Here is a 24,717-nt window from a genome sequence, read left to right on the forward strand (position 1 = left end):
CCCCCCCCCCCCCGGGCCCGCGGTGCCGCACCCCCCGGTCCCCTCCGGTGCCGGGCTTCCCTCCTCGCCGCTCTTTGCAGGGCCGGGGGGGGTCCGGTGAAGCCGGGCAGGGTCCCGGCGCCGGGGGTCCCGGCAGCTTCTCCCCGGGCCTGGGACCCGCCGTGCCGCCCCGACGCCTCGGGGATGGCCCCGTGCCCGACACGCACCCCTCCACACCCCCCACACCCCCTCGGCGCGGGCTGCGGCTCCCGGGACACGGCGGCACCGGCCCGAGGGCTGCTCCGCTCCCCCGGGGGGGGCGTGCCGGGGGCTCTGCCGCTGCCGAGGGGAATGGCTGGGGTGGCACTAACGGGGGGGGGGGCATTGCAGAGGGGTGGCACTAACGGGGGGCACTGCCGAAGGGGGGCACTAACGGGGGGACACTAACGGGAGGGGGGCACTAAGGAGGTGGTGGCGCTAATGGGGGTGGCAGAAGCGGGGGGGACACGACACATTGCCAGTGGCATTGCTGGTGGCACTACCGGGGGGTACGACCGGGCACGGCGGGCCGGCTCCCCCAAGATTCCCGGTTCGCCTCCGGGAAAGCGGGTACCGGGAGGGGGATACCGGGGGGAAGGGGGGGGGGGGTACAGGGTCCCTCCCCGCCCGTCCCTCTCCCTCCCGCCGGCCTGGCCCGGCCCCGCACGGGCTGAGCTCATCTTTCCAGCCCGCGGGCGGTGTTCCCGGCGCTGGGCGCCCGCCAGCAGCCGCCGCTCTTTCCATCGCCCCGGCCAGGGTCTCCCCGCGGGGACCGGGCGAGGGACGGGGGGGACGCGGGGTCCCACCGGGGGGGGGGATGCCACCCCCCGGTGGGACCCCGCGTCCCCCCCGTCCCCCGCACCCAGGCACCGAGCGGGAGGAGTCCGGGGGGTACCGGCACCGGGGATGCTGAGCACCGAAGATACGGGCTCAGATGGGCACCGGGCAGAGCGGCACCGGGGATGCGGGAGAGCACCGGGGATAGCGGCACCGAGGGGGCACCGGGGATGGGGGCGTCGCTGATGGGGGGCATTAGGGATACCGGCACCGGAGATACCATCACCGAGGGGGAACCGGGGATGGGGGCACCGGAGATGCCAGCACCGGGGATGGGGGCACTGGAGATAGCGTCACCGAGGGAACACCGGGGATACCGGCACTGGAGATACCAGCACCGAGAGGGCACCGGGGATATCGGCACCGAGGACACACCGGGGATGGGGACACCGGGGTACCAGCACCGAGGGGGGGTACCGGGAATACCGGCACCGGGTGGGCCCCGGGCCCTGCTGCCGCCCCTGCCCGTCCCGGCTCTGCCGCTCGTCCCGGCACCGGGGCCTCCCCCACCTGTCCCGTGTCGTGTGTGTGTGTGTCCCCCCCCCTTCCCCGCCGGCGGCCTCGGGAGCCCCGGGGGGGGCGGGGGGCACCCGCGCTATTTTTAGCCGGGGCCGCGCGGGTATTTTTAGCGCGGGCGCCGCGGTTGCGTCAATGGAACCCCGCGTGCGTCACGGCCGCGCCCCCGCCGGAACCGCCCCCCCCGCGCCTTCTACGGCGCCGCCGTGCGTCACGGGTCCGCGCGCCGCCCCGCGCGTCACCGAGCGCTTAAGAGAATGTAGTGGCGGGGCCGGAGCCCGGCGGAGCCCGCGCAGCGGCGGCGGCGGCAGTGGCAGCGGAGCGGGAACCCGAACGCCGCCGCGCCGGCACCCGGGTACGAGCGGCACCGGGATGCGGGAACCGGGCGGGGAACACCGGGGGCGGGATGTCCCGGAGGCACCGGGAGGTGCACGGGCTCGGGTGTCCCGGTGGTACCGGGAGCGAGTGGCGGCTGGGCGTCCCGGTTGGAACCGGGGGCGGGGGGAGCCGGTTCGGGTGAGCCGGGGGCGAGCGGCGGCGGTCGCTCTGCAAAGTGCATCGGGACGGGCGTCCCGGGTAGCACCGGGCAGGCAGAGCCGGGATCGGGCGTCCCGGTATCACGGAGGGGGAGTCGATTCGGGTGTCCCGGGGGCTCAGGGCGGCGGGCGTCCTGCAAAGTGCAAGGGGGTCGGGCGTCCCGGTGGCACCGGGGAGAGTCGGAGGTCCCGGTGGAAGGGACCGGGCGGTGTGCGCCGTGCGGGGCTGGCCCTCGGGGTACCCGGTAGCGCTGGGGAGAACCGGGGGGGAGGCGCACGGGGCAGGGGCCAGCAGAGCGAGGGGTCCTGGTCCTGGGGGTCCCGGGAAGAGCCCGGCGCCGAGCTCCGTGCGGGTCTGGGAGCCGTTTCTCGGGGCTGCCCCCGGCCGTGCCGGGCTGCGGGGCCAGGGCCGGGCTGGTCCCCGGTCCCGGGACCCCCCACCGGGTCCGGCTGCAGTCGGGGAGAGCCCGGGAGCCCTGAGCAGAGCGGCCACGGAGCCGGAGCAGGCAGCACCGTGCAGGCAGGAGGGAGCAGGCAGCACCAGGGGTATTGCTTTGCAGGCAGCGCCGTGCAGGCAAGTTCCCCCCCCCTCGCTGCCCACGCAGGCCTGGCAGCGGTTGTGTTTTGGTGAGGCAAGGCAGCAGGTGCAGGCAGGGAGGTGGGCAGCGTTACTGCCCCCCCCCCCCCCCCTCCTCCGGCGCTGCCGGCTGCTCTCGCCTGCCTGCGGCCCAGGGCCCGGTGCCAGGGGCTGCCACCACCCCGCGCAGGCAGCGGCCCCCGGGCCTGGGCACGGGCAGCTGCCTGCACTCGCAAACGAGGAATCTGCAATTACTGCTCAGGCTGTGGGGCAGCGCGGGGGCTGCCACGGGAACCTGTGCCTCGTCCCCTGCGGGGTTTGTGGCGGGGGGGAACCCCAACACTGCCAGCGTGCAGGTGGGGGCAAAAGCATTTGAATAAGGGAGCGGCGACCGCGCTGGGCGCTGCCCGCTGCTGCCACGCAAGCCCTGCGCCGGGATCGCAGGAAGGGTCGAGGCTTTGCATGGCCCAGCTGGCGATTTGCAGCCGGGATTTGCATGCAGGCGAGGAAAGCTGCCGCTGGCAGAGCCGGTGTCCCCGCTGCCATGTCCCCAGCGCAGCATCGTGCCCTCCGGCTACGTGCTGGGGCAAGAGGCAGTGGGGGGTCACCGTCCCCTCTGAATGGCACAGCCCTGGTCCCCGGCACGGCACGGGCACAAACCCCACCGGCACACCGGGAGCGCCTGGGGGCTGGTGCCACCCCATGGGTGCCAGGGCTGGACCCACGCCGGGTATTTTTAAACCCGGCTCCCCAGGCGGGGATCAGCTTTCTGGGCGCCAGCGAAAGCTGCCCGGACTTGGCTGGGGGAAGCCGGGGGCCGGTGGGTGAGCTGGCAGTGGTTCCGTGCCGGGGCTGCGGCAGCCGGGGGCCAGGCGCGCCATGACCTTTAAAGGTCTGCGAGATGAATTACATTATCGTCTTGCCATCAGGGTCACTCCTGGCTTGGTTTTCAGCTGGACCCGGGACTCCTGTTACGCCTTGTGCAGGGCCGGATCCGTGCCGCAGGGCCGGGGGGCCGCAGGGCCGGGGGGGTGGGCTCCTCTCCCCCCGCAGCCGGCAGGTCTGGCTGCACTGGCTTTTCCAAAAGGCTCCGAAACAGGTGGTGGGGGGAGTCGGACTCTCGAGCCCCGGTTCAGCCCTGGCTCCGGCTTCCCCCAGCCAGCCCTGGTCTTGGGAATCCGCTGGCCGCGTTCCTCCCTCCTTCCCTTTCGGCAGCTTTGCTAAGCCAGCGTTTTGGGGAATGTCCTTTGCGCCCATTGGCTGCGGCGTGACCTTTCCTGGGGACGGCGGTGGCAGCCAGCGGCTCTGGGGGTCCAGCTCTGGCCCCGGCTGCCTGCGAGGGGGATCCCGGGAAGCCCCCCGTGGTTCTCGCCCTGTCTCCATCCGCGGGGGGGGGGGGGGGGTGGTGTGTGCAGGTGCGGTGGTGGGGTCCCTGCTAACGCTCCGCTTTCCCCGCAGAGATGCCCTGCATCCAGGCGCAGTACGGCACGGTGGGCACCGGCCCCTGTGAGCGCTGCCCGGCCGAGCTGCTCAGCCCCGAGGGCGGCCGCTTCCCTATGGAGGTGGCCGGAGCGGACCTGGCAGCCGCCCCCGCCCTGCCCAGCTTCAGCACCTTCATGGAGGGCTACGCCGGCGAGTTCGACGCCTTCCTCTACCAGCTGCCAGCCGGCAGCCAGCCCACCGCCGCTGCCGCCTTCAAGCTGGAGGACTTCCAGGTGTACGGCTGCTACCCCGGCGCCTTCGGCGGGCAGCCGGACGAGACCCTCTCCTCCAGCGGCTCGGACTGTTACGGCAGCCCCTGCTCCGTCCCCTCGCCCGCTACGCCGGGCTTCCAGCCGCCACAGGCACCGGGCTGGGAGGGCTCCTTTGGGGCGTATTCGCCCCCGCCGAACTACGAGGGCGGGCGGCCCTGGGCCGAGCCAGTTAAGGGCGGTGGGTCGCAGCCCCCCTTCTTCGCCTTCGGCCCCCCGGCACCCAGCCCCGGTGGGTCCCCCGGGACCCTGAAGGGGCAGCCGGGCCCCTCGCCCCGCCTGGACCCACGGCTGCTGGACACGGACGCCTTCGCCCTGGCCCAGGGCTCCCCCGGGGGGTTCGCTGGGTTGCCCCTGGCCCCCACCTCACCGCTGCTGGAGGGGCCGGCACTGACCCCCGCCAAGGCGCGCAGCCCCGGCGCGGGCGAGGGCCGCTGCGCCGTCTGCGGGGACAACGCCTCCTGCCAGCACTACGGCGTGCGCACCTGCGAGGGCTGCAAGGGCTTCTTCAAGGTAAGGGGACCCTTGCCCCCGGAGCTGCTGCCAGGATGTTCCCATAATGCTTTGCAGCAGCGGGAGGATGCTGTGGGTCACCCCGGGGAGGGGCAGGGCGGGGAGTGCGGCCCCCGGGAGCCCTTCCCACGGACGTGGAGCCGGATGCTGGGCTGGAGCGGGAGGCAGGGGAGGACAGAAGGGCTTTTGTTCGGTGGCTCGGCGCCCCGGGCTCAGCTTGGGCCGCTCCTTCCCCGCCTGCAGCGCACGGTGCAGAAGAACGCCAAGTACATCTGCCTGGCCAACAAGGACTGCCCCGTGGACAAGCGGCGGAGGAACCGCTGCCAGTTCTGCCGCTTCCAGAAGTGCCTGGCCGTCGGCATGGTCAAAGAAGGTACCTGGGTCCTGTCCCAGGGTTGCGGGGTCCCAGCGGGAGTCGGGGGGGGTGGGGGGGGCCCCACTCTGTGGCCCACCTGGCTGAGCTGAGGACAGACACGCTCATTGCATGTCCCTCTCTGCAGTGGTCCGGACCGACAGCCTGAAGGGGCGGCGGGGCCGGCTGCCCTCCAAACCCAAGCAGCCACCGGACACGTCCCCCGTCAGCCTCATCACCTCGCTGGTGCGGGCGCACATCGACTCCATCCCCAGTGCCACCAAGCTCGACTACTCCAAGGTAGGGCCGGTGCCACCCCGCGCCCTCCCCGGGGCTGTGCCAGGGCCAGATCCTGACACACCCCCCCTTCCCCGTGGCAGTTCCAGGAGTCGGCACCGTGCCAGTTCGAGAAGGAGGACTCGGTGGACGTGCAGCAGTTTTACGACCTGCTCACCGGCTCCATGGACGTCATCCGCAAGTGGGCTGAGAAGATCCAGGGCTTCGCCGAGCTGCCCAGGGAGGACCAGGACCTGCTGCTGGAATCGGCCTTCCTCGAGCTCTTCATCCTGCGCCTGGCATACCGGTGAGTCCCGGCACGGTGTGGTGCGGCGGGGAGCCTGGGGCCGTGCCGGGGGGGGGTTTGACACGTGGTTGTGCCCGCAGCTCCAAGCCGGAGGAAGGGAAACTCATCTTCTGCAACGGGGTGGTGCTGCACCGCCTGCAGTGCGTGCGGGGCTTCGGCGAGTGGATCGATGCCATCCTTGAGTTCTCCCATAGCCTGCACCGCATGAACGTCGACGTCCCCTCCTTCTCCTGCCTCGCCGCCCTCGTCATCATCACAGGTGAGACCCCCCCCTCACCCTGCTGCTGCTCCTTTCCCCACCCCGCGGCCATCACCCTGGCCTCAAGCCTCCGTGTGTGTGTGTGTGTCCCCCTGCCCTTAGACCGCCACGGGCTGAAGGAGCCGAAGCGGGTGGAGGAGCTGCAGAACCGCATCGTGGGCTGCCTGAAGGACCACGTGGCAGCGGCGGGGGCCGAACCGGGCCGCCCCGGCTGCCTCTCCAAGCTGCTGGGCAAACTGCCCGAGCTGCGCAGCCTCTGCACCCAGGGCCTCCAGCGCATCTTCTACCTGAAGCTGGAGGACCTGGTGCCACCACCGCCCATCGTCGACAAGATCTTCATGGACACACTGCCCTTCTGAGCCTCCGGCGGGGGGGGCTGCCACCAGCCCCTGACCCCCACCCTGGGGATGCCTGGATCATCCCCAGGGATGCATGGGTCCCGTCCCCCCCCGCCTTGGATGCCCGGGTCCCCTTGGGGACACCCGGCTCCCCAATGTGCCTTCATGGCGCCGGGTGCGGACGCACAGCAGCCCCGGTGCCTTTTCCCCCTGGGGGGGGCATCGCCGGCGCGGTGCTCCCCTTTCCCCCTGTAAAAATGCCCCCATTGTAAATAGCGAGCGGCCGGATCCTGTACAGAGCGGGGAGCGCAGAGGCGGGGAGGGGGCTCCAGCCCCCCCAACCTCATCCCCCTCCCCTTTATATTTTTTCTTTTTTTTTTTTTTTTTTTTTTCCTTCTTTGGCCATTTTCTGTATATAAACTTGAACGTTACAGCGAGAGCTGCCAAAAGGGGCCGTTTCTCTCGTGCGTGTTTCCCCCCCCTTCGATAATATTTTCTATATTTAATATACGGTGATTTGTGGCAGAGTGCCAGGGGCTGGGGACAGCCGGGGTGCCGGAGCCGCACGTTGCCCACGCCGCTGCCCTTGAACTGTCACTCACCCCAGCGCCGGCGGCTGCCATGGCCCTGCACCTGTCCCCTGCCTGATTTATCCTCCCCAAAATAACCGGGAAGCGTGACCGGGTGTCTGTGTGTGTCCCCCCCTCTCTCCCTGCCACTGGCCAGGGCCCTGGGGACACGGCCAGCCCCGTGGCGGGGTGGACACCGGTGTTTGGGGTCCTGGGCCCAGCCGGGATCTCACCGTGGGGTTGGGGGCAGGGTGGGGGGTCCTGGTGCCGTGGCGGGGGGAAGCCAGGCCGGCACGGTCCCCCGGTTGTCCCTTTCCTCCTGCCGGGGACAGCCTGGCCCCGGAGCAAATGTTAGCGGGGACACCGAGGACTGGTGCCGAACAAGGGCCACATTGAGGCGCTGGGTGCGGGGGTCCCGCGGCGGCACACAAGGGCCCTTCTGTCCCCCCCGCCCCTGCCATGGGGAGGGCGCTGACGCACGGCGGGGCCGCGGCTGGGGGGTCGGGCTGGGGGGGGGGGGGGGGGGCAGGAGAGCCTCGTGCAGTGGGGACAGGAGGGGCACGGGGTGGGCTGTTGGCACGGCACAGCTCAGCATGGCCTGGCGCTGCTCTGGCTGTGGGGCAGGAATGGCCGTGCTGTGGGGCTGGAATGGCCGTGCCATGTCGCAGCTGCGCGTCCCAATGCCCGTCACGGTGCCGACCCACACCCGAAGTCACCGGGGAGGGCACCCCCGGCACCCCAAGGACAGCAGCTGGGGCTGAGTGGGGCAGCGGGTCCCCGGCCCCTCCCCAGGGCGCAGGGCTGGCCTCTGCCCACCTCGGACTGGGCCCCGGGCAGGGGCTGCTGCAGGAGGGACGGGGACGATGGTGCCAGCAGGACGAGGTAAAAATAGCCCCACGGCCAGCTGCGGCCGCGCCGGTTGCCCCAGGGCTGCACGGCACGGACACGTGTGTCATGGCGTGTGCCCGGCCCTCCGCCCGGTGATGTGCCACGGCCCACCCTGCCGTTTACACCAGGACGCGAGTCCCCACGGCGGCGTGAGTGGCCTGACGCCAGCGCCCCACGGCCCCGTGTCCCCCGTGTCCCCCGTGTCCCCCGTGCCCCTGCCTCAGCACCCCCGGCGTCCCTCTGCCCTGTGTCCCGTGTCCCCCTGTCCCTGGTGCCCCCCGTGCCCCCATGTCCCCATACTGGTGCCCCCCACGGCCCTGTGCCCCCCGCGGGGCCTGTCCCCCTGCTCTCTCCTTGTCGCCGTGTCCCTCCGTCCGGGGCCATGGCACCGCGGGGTCAGCCGGGGTCACCCGGGGGTCACCGGGGGTCACCGGCCCCCGGCCCCGCTGCAGTACCGCCGCGGAGCCTCCAACCCAGGGGGCGCTGTGAGCCAGGGTGCGCCCCGAGGAAGTGCGCCGCTCTGCGCCGCGGGAGGCCCAGCTCTGTGGTGCCCCCCCCACACACACACCTGGAACGAACCAAGGCGGCGGTGGCGTGGGGGGAGAGAGGCAGGAGAGCGGGAGCAGGGTTCTGCCCCCCGAGCCGCACCGCGGCCGGAAACGGCATCTGTGGGCACAAAGTTAACGACAGAAGGTGCAGAGTGAGGAAACACGGCTTCTACGGCGGGAGGTGCCGCCGTTTCGGTAGACGGTGTGTCCCGAGCCCCCCCTACATAGATGGGCAGCCCCACTTCCCTCCTCCTGGCGGTCAGATGGTCGGCCCCGGGCGGTGAGAGCGAGGCTGGCGGCGGCGCTGGGGGGCCGGGACCGGGGGGGTGAGGGGGATGAGGGGGGCCGGGGGGAGTGAGGGAGGCCGGGATCCCGGGGGGGCCGGGACCGGGGGGGTGAGGGGGCTGATGGGGGGTGAGGGGGGCCGGGATCCCGGGGGGGGCCGAGACCGGGGGGGTGAGGGGGCTGAGGCCACGGGGGTGAGGGGGGCCGGGACCCCGGGAGAGGGTGAGGGGGTCTGGGGCCCTGGGTGAGGGCGGCTGGGGCCGAGGGGGGGCCTGGGGCTCTCCGGGGGAAGAGTGGGGTGTTGGGGGGCCCGGACCGGGACGCCTGGGCCCCTGCGAGGTGGGGGGGCTCGGACCAGGTCCCTGTGGCGCGGGGAGGGCGCACACTGAGCCACCAGGGTCCCCAGGGGGTGGGTAAAGGGGGTTGGTAGAGGGGCTGTCACCCGGGGGTGTTGCCCAAGCAGGGGCACAACTAACCCCCGCCCCCAACACCCTTCTTTTCCCGCAGGACCCACCGTCCTGCCCTCCCCGGAGCTGCCCCCGCCATGAACTGCCGCGCAGAGGTGCTGGAGGTGTCGGTGGAGGGTCGGCAGGTGGAGGAGGCCATGCTGGCGGTGCTCCACACCGTCCTGCTGCACCGCAGCACCGGCAAGTTCCACTACAAGAAGGAGGGCACCTACTCCATCGGCACCGTGGGTACCCAAGACGTGGATTGCGACTTCATCGACTTCGCCTACGTCCGTGTCTCCTCTGAGGAGCTGGACCGGGCCCTCCGCAAGGCTGTTGGGGAATTCAAGGTAAGAAAACCCCGTGGGGACCCAGCAGGGCTGACATCAGGCGCTTAAAAACCTGCAGGCTCCACCATGTCCTCCCTGTGGGGGGGAAGGTTGGTCCCTCCCCCCCCGAGTGGAACCACCGGCTCTCTCGGCAGGATGCGCTGCGCAACTCGGGCAGCGATGGGATGGGGCAGATCTCCCTGGAGTTCTACCAGAAGAAGAAGTCGCGCTGGCCCTTCTCGGATGAGTGCATCCCTTGGGAGCTGTGGACCATCAAGGTGAACGTGGTGAACCTGGCTAACGAGCAGGAGCGGCAGATCTGCCGGGAGAAGGTGGGCGAGAAGCTCTGCGAGAAGATCATCAACATCGTGGAGGTGATGAACCGCCATGAGTACCTGCCCAAGATGCCCACCCAGTCAGAGGTGGACAATGTTTTCGACACCAGCCTGAAGGACGTGCAGCCCTACCTGTACAAGATCTCCTACCAGATCACGGACTCCCTGGGCACTTCGGTCACCACAACCATGCGCCGGCTCATCAAGGACACGCTGGCTCTGTAGGTGCCACCGAGGCAGGTTCACCCCGTGTGGTGGCACCTCTCCGGCACAGCCCCTGGCTCTTTGGGACAACTTCTCTGCTTGGATCCCTCCTCTCTGCCTCCAAAAAGCCTCTGCAGGGAGCCAGGCTCGGCCTGGCCTTTAATTGTGGGTTGCTACAGGTTTGGTTTGCGCCGTGGGGCACTCGCCTGGCTTGGAGAACCGGCTCGGCGGCTCCCAGGTTGGCTGAGGCGGGGGGTGAGTCCTCGGGGTGAGAGCTGCTCGGTGGTGCGTGTGGCACCGCCTTGGCGCTGGGCTCCTGGCCTGGCAGAGCGACGCTGGGGACCAGCACGGAGGGGCGATGGTGGCTGAACCCCGTCCAGCCTTGTCCCTTGTCGCTGCCTGTCCTCCCCCCAGCGGCACTGCTTCCTTCCAGGGCCCAGAGACGACCTCACTGCCCTTCTCTGGGGCAAAAATAAAGGATTTGTCCTTTCATGGGGAATCTGGTCACATCCTGGCTGTTGATGCGGCCGGCGTCCACAGGATGGGGGGAAGCGGGCGCCATGGCTGAGCCGGGGGACCCCAGCACATCCTCACCCTGTTGGGCTCATCGGCCGTGGGGGGGCTGCCCCCCATGTGCCCCTAGGGGAGGGGACAGGGCGATCCCCCTTCCGTGCAGGACTCTGCACCGCTCCGCAGCACCAAGGAGGGGGCAAAGCCGCTTCCCCTGCCCCGGGGGGGAGCATCCGCTGGGCACCAACCTTTCAGCAGAGCGAGGGGGGGCCGCGCGGGCAGCTAAGACGGTCCCTGACATCACTTAAACCCTCCCCGTCTGTCGCCGACCCGCCGCAGCCCCGTGCGCTTGCACTCCGCTCCTGGGAGGAAGAGGAGGAGAAGATGAATGCCAGCGCGCAGGGGGACGTGCGAGCGGCCGAGGCCGCCCAAATCGCCGTCGTCCTGGTGCTCTGCCTTGCCGTCGCCTTCGCCGTTTTCTTCCTTGGCTGCAACCTGCTGCTGCAGGCAGAGAGCCTGGCGGCAGCCCCGGCGCAAGGGGAGCGGCGGCTGTCCCACGAGGCCGAGGGGGCTGCCGGAGGGGCGTAGGGAGGGACCGGCCCGAGCCCAGCGGACAGACAGACGGACAGACAGCAGCGTCTTTGCCCGCAGCATCTTCGATGGCACTTGGGGACGGAGCAGGACAGCGCTGGGGGCCGCGGCCTCCCTGGCTTGTACAGATGGATTAAAAGGCAACGGGGCCAGCGGAGCCGCTGGGGTCCTGGGGCCGAGTCTGGATCTGGCCATGGGCGCGGCGGCGCTGGTAATCCCCCCTGAGAGGATTAGGGGAAACTTTTATTCCCTGTTTCAGGACTAATCCCTGGGCTGGTGGGGCTCGGGGAGGGTCTGGGGCCACATCCTGCCCCTCTGAGTCCCTGGTACCCCCCCAGCAGAGATGCCAGCGCCGCATCCTGCCACCCCCAACCCCTTTCTGCCCTGCTCCTAGGGATGCAGTGACCGCGTCCTGCCCCCCCCCCCCCAGCCCCTTGGACCCTGCTGGCAGAGACACAATGGCCACATCCTGCCCCCCCCGGGTCCTGTGGCCGCATCCTGCTTCTCCACTCCCTCCCGCACCCCCACTGACCCTAAACTTTTCCCAGTCCCCTCCAGCTGCCAGCAGTGGGGTGAACTGGGGTCACCCCACCCCCCCAGAGCAGGGCTGGTGATGTTGGGGGGGGGCTCCTTCCCCCACCCCAAATCGCGTTCCCCTCCTTACTCCTGCAGCTTTAATCGCATCGCTGCAAAGCCCTGCTCGAGGGTCTGGGCCCTACACAGGCCCCCCCCCACCCCAGGACACAGGACCCCAACATGGGGGGGGCTCCTGGAGGTCCCCTCCACCCTCCCTCCCCCAAAGCAGGCAGCGGCCATGTAAAAGACTCCATATATTTCACATGTACAAAAAGTCACTGGGGGGGGGGGGGGGTGTCCGGAACGGGGGGGGGGGGGGGGGCACCATCCTGCCGCACCCCCACCCCAGCCTGGCTTTGGTCCCTTTTTTTTTTTTTTTTTTTTTTTGGCAATTAGTGTTCACATCAGTGGTCAAAGTGACGAGCGCGGGGGGGGCGGGGGGGGGGGGAATGTCCCTGTGGTCCCCGCAGTGGGATGGGGGCTCCGGGGCGGTGATCCCCATGGGGAAGCGATGGGGAGGGGGCACCCCATGGGTCAGCCGCTGGCGCTGGGCCCCCACTGCAGCTGGAGGGGGGGGGAGGGTGGATTTGGCCTCTGCTGCAGGCAGGCTGGGGGGGAGGTGGTCTGCGCAGCGAGACACACACCCCCCCCCACCCCAGTGCAGGGGACAGGGACATCACCTGCGAGCCTGGGTGAGGACGGTGGCACAAGGACATTTTCCGCCCCCCCCCCCCACCAGCACGGTGTCGGGGGCAGGATGGAGACTTCCCCTGGCACCTGCAGGGCAGAGCGGGGTGAGGAGGGGAAACTGAGGCAGCCCAGCGCTGCCCCCCCCCCCCCCCCCGCCCAGGGTCCTTACCCTCACTCGGCTACAGGCGGATCCACCTGCGGGCTGCGGGAGGGAAGGGACAGTGTCAGGGGACACCGGGCCTGGGGGAGCCCCCCACCACGCCGAGGCAGCTCCAGGCATCGGGCTGGGACCCCACACTGGGATCCAGTACTGCACTGGGACCCTGCACTGGGATCCCACATTGCGGCAAAAGCCCCCTGCTGGAAACCCAGCCTTGCACCAGGATCTTGGTCCAAGATCTTGTGCCAGAAGCCCAGCACTGCACCGGGATCCTGTGCCGGGACCGAGCACTGCACTGGGATCCTGTGCCAGGATCCTCTGCTGGGACCCAGCCTTGTGCCGGGATCCTGTGCCAGGACCCAGCATTGCACTGGGATCCTGTGCCGGGATCCTCCGCTAGGACCCAGCCTCGTGCTGGGATCCTGTGCCGGGATCCTCCGCTAGGACCCAGCCTTGTGCCGGGATCCTGTGCCAGGACCCAGCCTTGTGCTGGGATCCTGTGCCGGGATCCTCTGCTAGGACCCAGCCTTGTGCTGGGATCCTGGGCCGGGATCCTCTGCTAGGACCCAGCCTTGTGCCGGGATCCTGGGCCGGGATCCTGTGCCGGGACCCAGCCTTACACCAGGATCCCACACCAGGACCCTGCTCTCTTCCGGGGAGGGGGGTGCAGGGGGTGCTGGGCACCCCGTGGTGACGGCATGCGGGGAGGGGGGCGTGCAGGAGGACGCATGCGGGGCCAAGGGGGGGTGTCCGGGGGTCCCGGGCATGCAGGCGGTACCTGGGGGCTAACAGCTGGACTCGTCGTGGTGGGACGGGTCGCAGAAGAAGCGCGAGCCCCGCTTGGCGGTGCGGGCCGTGAAGGGGACGCTCTTCAGCGCTGCAGGGGGGGCATGGGCGGGGGGAGGGGGGGGACGACAGGGAGACGTCAGCCCCCGCACGCAGGCGGGACCCAGGCGTCCGGGCAGGGGGGGCCGGCGGGGGCCGTACCGGTGATGATGTCCTCGATGGTGCCGTCCTTGCCCTCGTAGACGGGACGATGGTCCTTGGCCTGGCGCCGCCGCAGCTCCGCAATCAGCTCCTGCTGCTGCCACTTGTTCCGCTGCGAGGGATGCACAGAGGCCCCGGGTTGGGGACACACGTGGCCCCTTTTGGGAGGGGGAGAGGGGAGGGTGTCCCCCAGCCCACCCGTGTGCCGATCTGTGCTCACCTTCTCCTGCTTCTTAGCCTCCTGCGCCAGCAGCTTCTCCCGCATCACCTCCTCCTGCTTCTTCCGTGTCTCGTTCTCCTGCTCCGCATCCTGCCGGGGCGAGGGGCCGGTGGTGGCACATTGCTGGTGTCACTGACCCACCCTCCCCCCACCCCCCGCGTGTCCCCTTCCGGCCCCGTCTCACCTTGTAGGAGCGGATGAACCGGACAAAGACCGGGAAGAAGACGGACGGGGGGGTTGTCTTGGGGCTCTCGCCAAAATACCGCACCACCGTGTTGTAGGCATCCTGGTGAGGGGGATGAGGTGGTCACCGACGGGCTGTGCATCCCGTGGGTCCTGGTGGCCTCCCGGCACAAGGGGTGGGTGAGGCAGGGAGTGCACAAGGGCCGTGCAAAGCAAGATGCGCACGAGGGCCGTGCAAAACAAGTCACGCGCAAGGAGCGAGATGGGCGTACGCAAGGAGCACGCGAAGCAAGGCATGCGGGGTGAGGTATGTGTGAGGAGCGTGCAAAGCAAGGCGCGCACGAGAGCCGTGCAAAGCAAGGCGTGCAGGACAAGCCGCGTGCGAGGGCTGTGCGAGGCACAGCCGCTCCGCGGCCCTCACCTCGGCCGTCCGTGCGTCCTTCTGCAGCCGCTCCAGCTTGCCTTCGCTGGTGGCCAGGAAGGCGCGCAGGACGCTGTTCTCGTGCAGCCCACACTCCCGCCGCAGCAGCTCCATCCCCCGGCCCAGCTCCTTCACGTCCAGCAGCACGTTCTCCAGGGACACTGCGGGGACACAGGGACCAGTCAGGGGACCCACGGCCCCGGGGGAACAGCAAGCTGGGGGGCTGGGGGGGGTGGGTTGGACGGAGAGGGGCACCTGCAGATGCCTTCTCCACGAAATGCAGCTCCTGCCAGAAGGTCGCCAGCTCGGGGTACTTCTCCCGCACCGTCAGCGCGATGAAATGCAGCAGCGTCATCTTCCTGTCCGTCGATTTGGTGTCCAGGAGCTGCGGGGGGGGGGGGGGGGGGGGCGGTGTCAGGGCTGTGGGATGGGACCCCCCCCGGGAGCCCACGTGGTCCCAGGGACCGGGGCAGGGGGTCCGCAGCTGCCCACCAGGTCCAGGCTCTGCAGTTTGAAGCCGTAGACGGCGCCGCGTTTGCTGCTGTTCATGTAGTTGCCCAGCGCTAAGATGATCTGGGGGGGGGGGGAAAGCAAGACCCCTGTAAGCCACACACATACACACACCCCCCACCCCCACCCACCCACCCACACCTCGCTACGGCGAGGATGGAGGGCAGGGCTCCAACCCAGCTCATCCCCCCCCACGCTCACCTCCAACATGTGCTTCAGCTTCTGGGAGGACTTGACAGAGGCCGAGGCCGCAATGATGGCATTGAGCTGCTGCAGGGGGACAGGACGGGACGGGGGGGCTCAGCTGGGGCACGGGGTCTGGAGACCCCCCCCACCCCCCGGCTGGCGCGATCCTCCCCTCCCCGGCTCCGTACCGGCGTCAGCATCTGGAGGTTTTCGGCGAAGTTGCCGAGGAAGGCCATGATGGCCATGCGCTGGGGCAGCCGCTCCACCTTGCTGAACTGCAGCATGAAGCGATCCTCGTCCGCCAGCTCCTCCAGCGGCTTGCGCTCCCGCTCGTACTGCCGCAGCGCCTTCACCTCCGCCTCCGTCGGCAGGAACCGCATCAGGCACTCCACAAAGTCCACCGGCAGCGTCGCCAGGTCAAACCTGCCCCGCGCCCATGCTGTTGGACATCAGCTCCCCCCTGCACCCCAACCAGCCCCCCTGCACCGTGCCTGGACCCCCTGCACCCCAACCAGCCCCCTGCACCCTGCCTGAACCTCCTGCACCCCAACCAGAGCCCCTGCCTAGGGTCCCTGCCTGGACCCCCTGCACCCTAACCAGCCCCCCTGCACCCCAACCAGCCCCCTGCACCCTGCCTGGACCCCCTGCACCCTAACCAGCCCCCCCTGCACCCTCCCTGAACCCCCTGCACCCCAACCAGACCCCTTGCCACCCTGCCTGGCCCCATTATGCCCCAACCAGCCCCCTCCACACCCTGCCAAGCCCCCTAGACCCCACCCAGCTCCCCAATACCGCCCCCCCACCGCTGCACCCCAGCGAGGGGGCGACGTACGTGTGGATGGCCCGGCAGATCTCCTCGGTGCCGCGGCCCGCCTTGCGCAGGGTGATGGCCAGGTTCTTGGCGCGGTTGGCTTCCAGCAGCGTCACCTTGCTGGCCGCCTTCTGCGACGCCTTGCTCTTGGCGCAGACGAGGTCGAGGGCCGGACCTTGCGCCTTGGTCTTGAAGAGCTCCTCGAAGCGCTCCAGGTCAAGGTCCTGGGGGGACGAGGTGGGGGCTCAGAGGTGGCAGCGGCAGCAGAAGCACCTACCCAGCCGCTCGGGCCGGGGGTCCCGGGCTCACCTCCAGCACCCGCTCATCGTCCAGCTCGCTGAACACCGTCCCGCTGATCTGGTTGGGCTTCAGCGCCGTCCAGTTGAAGACGGGCAGTCGGAACTTGGTCTTGATGGGCTTCTTGATCCGGATGGCTGCAAGCCGGGGCAGGGGCATGCGTCCTCTGCTCACCCTGAGCCCACGGCACCAGTCCCAGGGTGTCACCATCCCCCCACCCCAACATCCTGGGCCCTGCCACCCTGTCCCTGTCCCCACGGTCCCCGTGGTCCCTGTGCCCTCCCCACCTACCCGAGAGCCCGACGGTCAGGGCGATGGAGGGCGAAGCCCCCGGCAGCGGTGGGGCGGGGGGGCACTTGCCTGTGAAGGGAGAAGAGGGTGAAACTGTGCCCCAGTGGGGATGGCCCAGTTTTGGGGACCCCCCCCAGCCTCGGGAGTAGCCCAGCACCAGGGACATCCCAGTTTTGGAGGGCCCCCCCCCCCCCCGGCATGCCCCAGTTTTGGGGACACCGCAGGGCCCCCCTGTCCTCACCTGGGAGTGGGGGCGCAGGGGGTGGCAGGGGAGGCGGCGGGGGGGGTGGGGGGGGCGCAGCCTCCACGGGGGGCAGGACGGGGACCCGCAGTGCCTCCTCCGGGGGCTCGGGCTCGGGCGGGGGGGGGAGCTCGGCGCCCGGCACGGGGGGCAGCTCGGCGCCGTAGCGCCGCCGGAAAGCCTCGTCCTTCTCCTTGATCATCCGCCGCAGCGTGTGCACTTGGTGGCTCGTGTGCTCGTAGGTCTCCTGGGGACAGCTAGTGTCAGGCTGGGGGGGGGGGGGGGGGCCGGGACCCTGCCCTGCTCCCCACAGCCCCCACAACCCCCCCACGCACCTTCACCACCTCCAGCTCCTTCTCCCGCTGCAGCAGCTGCTTCTCCAGCTCCGCCACCCGCATCATGTTCTCGTTCTCCAGGTCCAGCAGCTTCTCCGTCAGCTGCGAGGGGGGACGAGGCCATGACACTGACGCAGGGACCCCCCCCTCCGGTATCATCTCCCACCTCCCCGGGGCAAAGCCCGACCCGGGAGGGGATGCCCTGGATCCCAGCGAGGAGTATCCCCGCGCCCCCCCGCGCTCACATACGTGGGACAGATGCTCCTCCAGCTCCTCCACCTTCTCCAGGGCCACGTTCTTGGTCTCAGCGTCCTCCAGCAGCCCCCCCACATCGAAGACATTGTCCAGGTACGCTTGGATCTGCACCTGCAGCTTCTCACTCTCCGTGTGCCTTGACTTCTGCGGGCATCAGGGCGGCATCAGGGATGGGGGGGGTCCTCAGGGCGGCACCCCCGATCTCCCAACCCCCCATACCTGCAGGAACTCCTCCAGCCCCAACTTGGTGAACTCGTACTGGAGATGGACACGGAAGTTCATGTCCTCCACTGAGTGCACCACGATGTTGATGAACTGCATGCAGGCGACCTGGTGGCAGGGATGGGGTCACCGGGAGCCCCCCCCAGCACCCCCTGCCACCCCAGAGACTCCCCCTCTTGCCCAGGACCGGGCGTCCCACCATGAAGTCGATGCTGCTGTCCTCGTTGCGGAAGTAGTCCATCAGCCGCTCGAAGCGGTGCTTCTCCTTGCAGACCTGAGCAAGCAGCGGATGTGGGGTTAACCTGGCTTGGCCCTCCCCGGCCCCCCCCAGTCCTGGGCTCCAACCCCCTAATCCCAGTCTGGAGCTGGTGCCCCCAGAGCCCCTGACCCAGCCTGGCCTCATCCTCCCTGATCCCCCCATCCCCTGCACCCCAGACTCCCCATCCCAGCCTGGTCCTGATGTCCTCGGTTCCTCCTTTCCCTGGCTGCTGGTCCTCCATCCCAGCCTGCTCCTGTCCCCCACCAGTGTCCCCCTCCAGTGTCCCCATCCCATCCCAGCCTGCTCCTGTCCCCCTCCAGTGTCCCCATCCCAGCCTGCTCCTGCCCCCCCCCAGTGTCCCCACCCCAACCTGCCCCCGCTCCCCCTGTACCTCCTTGAAGTTGTCGAAGGCAGCGAGGATGATCTCGTGGCCGCCCCTCACCAGGCAGACGGCTGCCAGCAGCTCCAGCACCAGCGCCTTCGTCCTACGGCACAGCAGCACCGGCACCGTCACACCCGGCCAGCACCAGGGGGACCGTCCCCCCCGGGCCAGACGCCCCCCCCCCCCTTACCTCGGGTTCTTGTTATTGAGGCTCAGGGCGATCTCATTGACGGCGTGGGGATGTGACATCACCAGGTTGAAGCCGTACTGCGGGGACGGAGCGGGAATGGTGTTAGCCGCGCTGGCACGGCGGCAGCATCGGTGTGTCCCCCCCGTGGGGTGGCGGTACCTGGTAGTTCATGATGGCCCGGAGACACATGATGCAGAGGTGGACGTCATCCTTCTGGCTCACCAGGCGCGAGTTCTTCAGCGCCCTGCGGCTCGGCAGCGTGCCGTAGCTGGGGGGGACACCGGGTGCCGGTGAGAGGGACCCTCGTACCGCCGGTGCTGCACCGCCAGCGCTCACCCGGGCGGGAACCGGTCCCGTGGGACCCCGGTGGGGACCGGGATGGGGACGGCACGGGGACAGCGGGGCTTTTGGAGGGGCAGAGGCAGAGAGAAGCGGCCGGAGGGCAAGAGGGACAGAGGCTGGCGGAGACGTGGAGCGAAGTCGCCGCGAGCGCCGGGCCGGCCCCGGGCAGCCGGTACTTACCCGGCGGGCGAGCGGCGAGGCAGGCACGGAGGAGAGAGAGAGAGAGCGCAGCCAGAGAGGGGGGGGCCCGGCCCTGGAAGCAGAGACGGGGCGCATTACCCCGGGGCACGGGGGCAGAGCCAGAGCGGGGGCGAGCGGAGGCAGCGCGGACGCAGCAGGCAGAGGGACGGGCAGGCGGCGCAGGCGGGACGGGGACGGCAGCGCTGAACTGCCGTGGGTGGGCAGGGCACAGTGCGCACGGCTGGCAGGACAGGACAGGACACGGCACGCAAGGCAGCGCAGGATGCGGCACCCGTGGCACGTGCCGTGACACAGCCGCACCACGGGCGAGGCGCAGCCTGGCGCTGCGGGTGCACCACGGGGCAGCCAGCACGCAGGACGTGGCGTGTGCCATGCACGCGATGGTGTGCGGCACAGGGCAGGGCAGCGCGTGGCACGGCACGCACCACGGGCAGGATGGTGCACGGCACAGTACGCACCACAGGCTGGGCACCGCGTGGCACGGGGCAGGATGGTGCACGGCACGGCATGCACCACGGGCAGGATGGTGGGTGGCCTGGCACACACCACGAGCAGGATTGTGCATGGCACAGGGCACGACGGCATGGCACACGCGATGGGCAAGACGGCGCACGGCACGGCATGCACCATGGGCAGGATGGCGCACGGCAGAGGGCGAGATGGCACAGCATGCACCACGGCAGGATGGTGCTTGGCACGGCACGCACCGCGGGCAGGACGGCGCACGGCACGCAGCGAGCGGCAGCGCCGTGGCCGGCTGGAGCCAGCGGAGCGGGGCAGCTGCTGGGCGCAGCGGCGGGACGTACCCCTGCAGCCGGCCGGCACGGCGGGTACGTACCGTAGGGCAGTCTGGCGGGCAGAGCGGGCAAGGCTGCTGGCGAAGGGGGCGGGCAGGGCGCTGGGGTGCTGCAGATCCTCGATGGACCTGCTCCAGGGGCGCAGCTTTTCCAGCGCGCCGTCCTCGCAGCCTTCCAGGCCCTCAAAATCCAACCTGGGGTGGGACACACACACACACACACACGGACACACACGGACACACACACGCGGGGAAGCGGCACAGCTTCGGCACGGAGCGGCACAGCCACCGCAGCAAGCGCTTGAAGCGGGCGGTGGCGGCGGCGGCGGCTGGGCGGCAGCGGGGCAGGGAGAGGTGCAAGGGTGGCCCTGCAGCCCCATCCCCGGCCTGGGTGGGCAGGAGGGGGTCAAGCGGCCCGTGTCCCCCGGGACCCCCAGGGCAGGCGGGTCCCCCACGCCGGCTGGGCTACCTCGGTGCCGATAAGGGACCGAGCGGTATCGGCCACCCACAGCGGGGACCTGCCACGGGGCACTGGGACCCTCCGCATCGTGCGTCCCCCAGCACTCCCGGATCCCCAGCACCCCGGGACCCCCAGCACCCTACTCACATGACGGCGCACTGGGCGAAGGACAGGTAGTTCACCAGCACGTCCAGCCCCTTGTTCTCATCGTTGAGGAACTCGCGCACCCACCTACAGCACCAGGCACCCGTCAGGGCCCGCAAGAGCCGGGGACCCCCCCAGCGCATCATCCCCTCGCCCCAGGGACCCCCAGCCCGGCGCGGGGACGGGGAGGGGGCAGTGGGACCAGTGTTGGGGCTCCGGTGGCAGTTGCGGCCCCTCCACTATCGCTGGTGCCAGCACCGGCGCGGCTTTATCTGCTGGCTGCAGCGGGGGCGGGAAGCTGAGCTGGGTGCTGGGTGCTGGGGCTGTGCCCCTGTCCCCTGTCATGCGCACCTTGGGGTGGGGGGTTCGGGGTGCCCCGGCCCCCTGGGAGGGTGTGAGGGTGCACGGGTGCGATGCTGTGCGGGGCAAGGAGCCCAGATGAGATGGGGATGGGGACGGGGTGGGGGGGTGCTGGTGCACAGAGGAGGGGGTCGCACCTGGGGAGGGGGTGCACATGGTGTCAGGCGTGGGCGTGGGGCGTGTGCGTGGGGCGTGTGCGTGGGGGTGCAGATGGCAGGGGGTGCACAGAGAGAGGTGCTGTGCATGGCTGGGGGGGTTCTTCACATGGGGGGAGCGTGTGCATAGGGAGAGGGACTGTGCGCACGGCGGGGCGTGCACGGGGGGGCGGTGTGCACGGGGAGACGGGGCTGTGTGCGCCGCGGCAGGGAGGCGCGCACACGTGTGCGTGGGCAGAGGGCTGCACCCAGCAGCACCGCGAGCACAGCGTGCGCACGCACAGCCTCCGGGTCCCCGCGCCTGCCCGTGCCCCTGCCCGCAGCCCTGCCCGCGGCCGGGGGCGGTGAGTCAGGCAGCAGCGGGAGCCGGGGGGGGGGGGCCATGGCCGCCCCTTTCCTGCCGGCGCCAGCCCCTCGCCCCAGCCCGTTTCCTGTCTCCGGCTGCTGCTATTTTCGGGCCGCGGGCAGGAAGGGCCGCACGGCGTGGCTGCGGCGGGGCCAGCGGCTGGGCACCGCCAGGCACGTGCACGAGCCGCCCTGAGCACGCGGGCACGACCGCAGAGCCAGGCGCCCACCAGCGACGTCCCCACTGTCCCCGGCGACGTCCCCGTCCCTCTGACCGCCCCGCGCAGCTCCTGTGCGTCCCCCCGCGTGCCGGAGGGACGAGCCGCCGGCACGGGGTCGGGGTGCCGCCGGCTCAGGGCCGGTGCCGGGAGGAGCGGGGCAGGATCTGGCCGTGCTGCTTGGCACAGGGCGTCATCGCCGGCCCATCCGCCCGCAGCATCCGCCCCCGGGACCTGCCCGCCGGCAGCCCTGGCCCACGGCACGGCCACGGCAGGAACCGGCCCAGTTCCTGCAGCGCCTCCGATTTCCCCTGCAGCTGCGGCGCGGCCGGTGCCAGGACCCTGTGCCCTCCCCCCCCGCCCCGGGACCCCACAACTGCCCCCCCGGGACCCCGCACTCACCCGATGTGGTTTGTCCTCAGGCTGATCTCCAGCTCGCGCAGGACCTTGGTCGACTCCTGCACCCTCCTCCTGAACTTCTGGGGGCAGAGCGAAGCTGAGCCGTGTCCCCTCCCCTTCCAAGACACCCCAGCACCCCCAGACCCCCCCCGGCTCCCCCCCAGCCCCTCACCTTCCGCGTGACCCCCGGCTCCAGGAAGCTGTGCAGCTTCTGGATGTAGGCGTGGGGGGGGCTCTTCACCTGGAACCGCTCCTGGGGGGGACGGGGGGTTGTCAGTGACATCGGCACGGCGGCACAGCCCCCCCCAGTCCCCCCAGCCCCCCACCTGGTCGCAGATGAGGTCCCACTTCTTCTCGTTGTCGTACTGGCGCAGGAGCCGGGCTTTGTCCGGGGGCAGGTTCATGGAGCTCTGGGGGCAGAGGGGGGGACGTCACCGCAGGGGACCCAAGGACGCTGCCCCCCGAGGACACCCAGGGTCCCTGGCACCGGGAAGCACTGGTGGGCACGAGGCCACACGCCGGCACAGCGACAGCAGTGCCACCAGCACCACGTGCCAGCCGCCGGCAGCACCGAATCTCCCCAGCGCCGATGCGTCCTTCCTGTCTGCGCCTGCTTCCTCGCTGGCAAACCGCAGCCTCCGCTCCCCAACCGCGGCGTGAAGCCCGGCAGCGGTGCCCGCCTCGCCAGGGCACCACGCATCTTCACCTCAGGGACCACCGGTGCAGGATATGGCCCAGGGCGCCAGTATCAGCAAGGACACAAATGGGATGCCACGGTGAAAACCGGGGAGGATGCTGGATGGCCGCGGGCTTGGGGCTGCCCCGGGGGCCGATGCCACCCCACTGGGCGATGCCACCCTGGTGAGGTGGCCCCCGAGCAGCGCCGGTACGAGGAGCCGGCCATCGCCGCGGCGGGGAGGTGCCGGCGCTCCACCCACCCCGTGGCAGCTAAAATTATCCATCCCCTGGTCATCCCGGCCCCGCCGAGCCACAGGAAACCGGGGCAGAGCCTGGGCGAGGCCGTGCACCCCCGGGGGGGGAAACACGGGGTCCCAGGAGATTGGGGCCATCACCGCCGGGATGGGGTCCCCCCAAAATCGCTGCAGGGACGGTGCCTCCCTCCCCACGGGGCCACGTTTATTTATCCACTGTGGTAGACAGCAAAATTGCGGGGACCCCGGGAACCCCCTGGGGACGGCGGTGGGGGGGAAGGACACGGAGGCCCTGGGCGGGGGGCACCGGGGGGGCTTTGAAGCGCAGCCGCCCTCTCCGGCATTCCCGCCGCTCGGCTTCCTGCCTTTGTGGCGGGAGCGGGGCCGCTCCCGGCCGGGCACTTCCTCCACCACCGGCCCCCACCGGGGACCCCCCCTCCAGCTGCCGGAGGACTGAGCCCCCCAGGGTCCAGGGGCTGCCAGGGCTGGAGCCCACCCTGGTTTTGGGGGACAGCCGGAGACGGATCCTGACCGTCTGGGGGCCGCCAGCGCTGCGGCCCCATCACATGATGAAATATTTTCCTCCCCAGCAGTAGCCAGGACGGCACCGGGCGATGCCGACGCTGAAGGCGGGGCAGGGGGATTTTGGGGGTACCGGTACTGAGGGAACCCCAGTGCCACCAACCTCAAAATCCCTCCTCCCCCCAGCGTCGGCGTCACCCGGCAGGATGCGTCCCCCCCGCCACCGGCCCCGCAGGGACCGGCTGCCGCATCCGCCCCGCGTGGGATGCGGGGATGGGCAACGGCCCCGAGGGCGGGTGCCCCTCGCTGCCAGCGGGACGGTCCCACGCTGGGGCTGCTAGTGACCCCCGGTACCCCCCAGTTTCAGCTCCCAGAGCCCCAGGGGCCACGTTTGGCATTTCCTGCCCGGACGCGGCTTCCGCTGGCTACAGCCACCACCGGGATGGCGGTGCTGGGTGTCGGGGGTCGTGTGCCCCGTGCGTCACCCAACCATGGTGTCCCTGCCAGTGTCACCCCCCCCCAAAACAAAGCCAGCGCTGCACTGGCACCGTGGATGGGCCACCCCACCACGGAGGGGCCACGGGGCCACCCCGCTGCGCCGTGAGCCAGGCGCTGGTGGGATGCGGTAGCCCCCACGGCACTGGTGGTCCCGATGGCACCGGGGTCACAGCGTGGGGACGGGGTCACTGCCAAGCCACGTCCCGGTAACGGGATGGCATGGCAGCCTTGGCCGGTGACCGCGGCGGGAAGGCCACCGCCCCGGCTGTGACAGCAAACCGAGGCCACGGGGGCACCCGCACCCATGGGGACACCCAGCACTGGGGACCACCAGCCAGGGGGGACCCTGCACCCGCTGGACCCCCGCACCCACAGGCACCCCGTGCCCAGCCCCGCGCACCGCCTCGATGGGACTTTCCCGGGTCAAAAAGTCCCGGGGCTGAAGGGCCCCCCCCCGGTGGCACCGGGAGTGGCGTCACCCCCCGGGGCTGTCCCAGGACGGGCTTCCCCCGGGGCTGCCCCCGGCCCCGCGGCCGCTGCCCAGCCCCGCGGGCATCGGCGCTCCCTGCCCGCCCGCGATTCCTCTGGGCGCCGGTACCGTCCCCGGGGGTACCCGCCCACCCGCAGCCGGACGCGGGAGCGGACCGCGGCGGCGGGGCGCGTCCGGCCCGGGAGGGCGCACCGGGAGGGGTCCCGGGTAGGGGCGGACCGGGAGGGCGCAGCGGCACCCCGAGGAGGCGCAGCGGGAGCAGGGACGGAGCACGGGGGAAGCGCACCGGGCGGGGGCGGGGAGCGGGGGGCCGCGCACCGGGAACCGGGCGGGGGGGGGGGGGCGCGGTGGGCGCCGGGCGGGGGCGCAGCGAGCGGCCGGGGCCGCGGCGGGAGTCGGTCTCTCACCAGCACCAAGGCGAAGCGTTCCTCCAGCTCGCAGGGCTCCGGCATCGGCATCTTGCCCGGGGCGAGCAGCCCGGGGCTCCCCGGGGCCGCCGCCGCCGCCGCGCCTGGGCCCCGGGGCAGCGCCTCCCCGTCCGCGCTCTCCACGTTCCCCATCCCCGGCCCAGGCACCGGGGGGCGGCGGGGGAGGCTCAGCCCGTCGCGTCCGGCCGCCGCCGCCGCCGCCTCCCGGCCCCGCCCCGCCCCGCCC

General features: G+C 70.8%; 3 protein-coding genes across 12 annotated transcripts; 2 read left to right on the forward strand and 1 right to left on the reverse strand.

Moving 5' to 3' along the window:
* The first annotated feature begins 1,573 nt into the window (after positions 1–1,573).
* On the forward strand, positions 1,574–6,717 carry NR4A1 (nuclear receptor subfamily 4 group A member 1). Of its 3 annotated transcripts, none has more exons than XM_054807324.1 (7): positions 1,574–1,726; positions 3,943–4,748; positions 4,992–5,121; positions 5,249–5,400; positions 5,481–5,683; positions 5,764–5,942; positions 6,010–6,717. In XM_054807324.1, exons 2-7 carry the CDS (start codon positions 3,945–3,947, stop codon positions 6,042–6,044), a joined length of 1,503 nt encoding a protein of 500 aa, XP_054663299.1. In that variant the 5' UTR covers positions 1,574–1,726; positions 3,943–3,944; the 3' UTR covers positions 6,045–6,717. The 3 variants fall into 3 exon arrangements, with proteins under 3 accessions (XP_054663299.1, XP_054663298.1, XP_054663297.1); XM_054807323.1 differs by having other exon boundaries at positions 6,045–6,717; XM_054807322.1 differs by having other exon boundaries at positions 5,764–6,717.
* A 1,690-nt stretch (positions 6,718–8,407) lies between these two features.
* ATG101 (autophagy related 101) lies at positions 8,408–10,380 on the forward strand. 3 transcript variants are annotated; one of them, XM_054807056.1, is made up of 3 exons: positions 8,408–8,565; positions 9,078–9,366; positions 9,501–10,380. In XM_054807056.1, the coding sequence occupies exons 1-3, from the start codon at positions 8,549–8,551 to the stop codon at positions 9,903–9,905; spliced, it is 711 nt and encodes a 236-aa protein (XP_054663031.1). In that variant the 5' UTR covers positions 8,408–8,548; the 3' UTR covers positions 9,906–10,380. The 3 variants fall into 3 exon arrangements, with proteins under 3 accessions (XP_054663031.1, XP_054663032.1, XP_054663033.1); XM_054807057.1 differs by having other exon boundaries at positions 8,564–8,611; XM_054807058.1 differs by lacking the exon at positions 8,408–8,565 and adding an exon at positions 8,667–8,680.
* A 1,598-nt stretch (positions 10,381–11,978) lies between these two features.
* FMNL3 (formin like 3) lies at positions 11,979–24,691 on the reverse strand. 6 transcript variants are annotated; one of them, XM_054807038.1, is made up of 28 exons: positions 24,471–24,691; positions 21,948–22,031; positions 21,794–21,874; positions 21,625–21,698; positions 20,148–20,231; positions 19,583–19,735; positions 18,361–18,469; positions 18,202–18,278; positions 18,021–18,114; positions 17,570–17,644; positions 17,368–17,478; positions 17,143–17,292; positions 16,894–16,995; positions 16,559–16,805; positions 16,318–16,386; positions 16,039–16,163; positions 15,751–15,953; positions 15,107–15,341; positions 14,934–15,002; positions 14,715–14,795; positions 14,478–14,607; positions 14,223–14,383; positions 13,803–13,904; positions 13,619–13,708; positions 13,399–13,510; positions 13,190–13,288; positions 12,421–12,453; positions 11,980–12,338 (listed from the first exon to the last, which is right to left on the reverse strand). In XM_054807038.1, the coding sequence occupies exons 1-26, from the start codon at positions 24,621–24,623 to the stop codon at positions 13,197–13,199; spliced, it is 3,063 nt and encodes a 1,020-aa protein (XP_054663013.1). In that variant the 5' UTR covers positions 24,624–24,691; the 3' UTR covers positions 11,980–12,338; positions 12,421–12,453; positions 13,190–13,196. The 6 variants fall into 6 exon arrangements, with proteins under 6 accessions (XP_054663014.1, XP_054663013.1, XP_054663012.1 ...); XM_054807037.1 differs by having other exon boundaries at positions 17,143–17,289; positions 21,625–21,701; XM_054807036.1 differs by having other exon boundaries at positions 21,625–21,701.
* Positions 24,692–24,717: the final 26 nt, after the last annotated feature.

The sequence above is a fragment of the Grus americana genome, chromosome 31 (assembly GCF_028858705.1).
Source record: "Grus americana isolate bGruAme1 chromosome 31, bGruAme1.mat, whole genome shotgun sequence".
Lineage (NCBI taxonomy): Eukaryota > Metazoa > Chordata > Aves > Gruiformes > Gruidae > Grus > Grus americana.

What these genes read in the sequence shown, in the direction of transcription:
- FMNL3 (XM_054807036.1), bottom strand. Translation starts at nt 24,623, where the DNA reads ATGGGGAACGTGGAGAGCGCGGACGGGGAGGCGCTGCCCCGGGGCCCA. An exon ending in ACCTCCAGATGCTGACGCCG is followed by an intron (nt 15,003 to 15,106) that starts GTACGGAGCCGG and finishes GTCCCCCTGCAG; the next exon opens with CAGCTCAATGCCATCATTGC. An exon ending in AGGACGCACGGACGGCCGAG is followed by an intron (nt 13,905 to 14,222) that starts GTGAGGGCCGCG and finishes CCCCCTCACCAG; the next exon opens with GATGCCTACAACACGGTGGT.
- ATG101 (XM_054807056.1), top strand. An exon ending in AGGCTGTTGGGGAATTCAAG is followed by an intron (nt 9,367 to 9,500) that starts GTAAGAAAACCC and finishes CTCTCTCGGCAG; the next exon opens with GATGCGCTGCGCAACTCGGG.
- NR4A1 (XM_054807322.1), top strand. Translation starts at nt 3,945, where the DNA reads ATGCCCTGCATCCAGGCGCAGTACGGCACGGTGGGCACCGGCCCCTGT. An exon ending in GCTGCAAGGGCTTCTTCAAG is followed by an intron (nt 4,749 to 4,991) that starts GTAAGGGGACCC and finishes CCCCGCCTGCAG; the next exon opens with CGCACGGTGCAGAAGAACGC. An exon ending in CCAAGCTCGACTACTCCAAG is followed by an intron (nt 5,401 to 5,480) that starts GTAGGGCCGGTG and finishes TCCCCGTGGCAG; the next exon opens with TTCCAGGAGTCGGCACCGTG.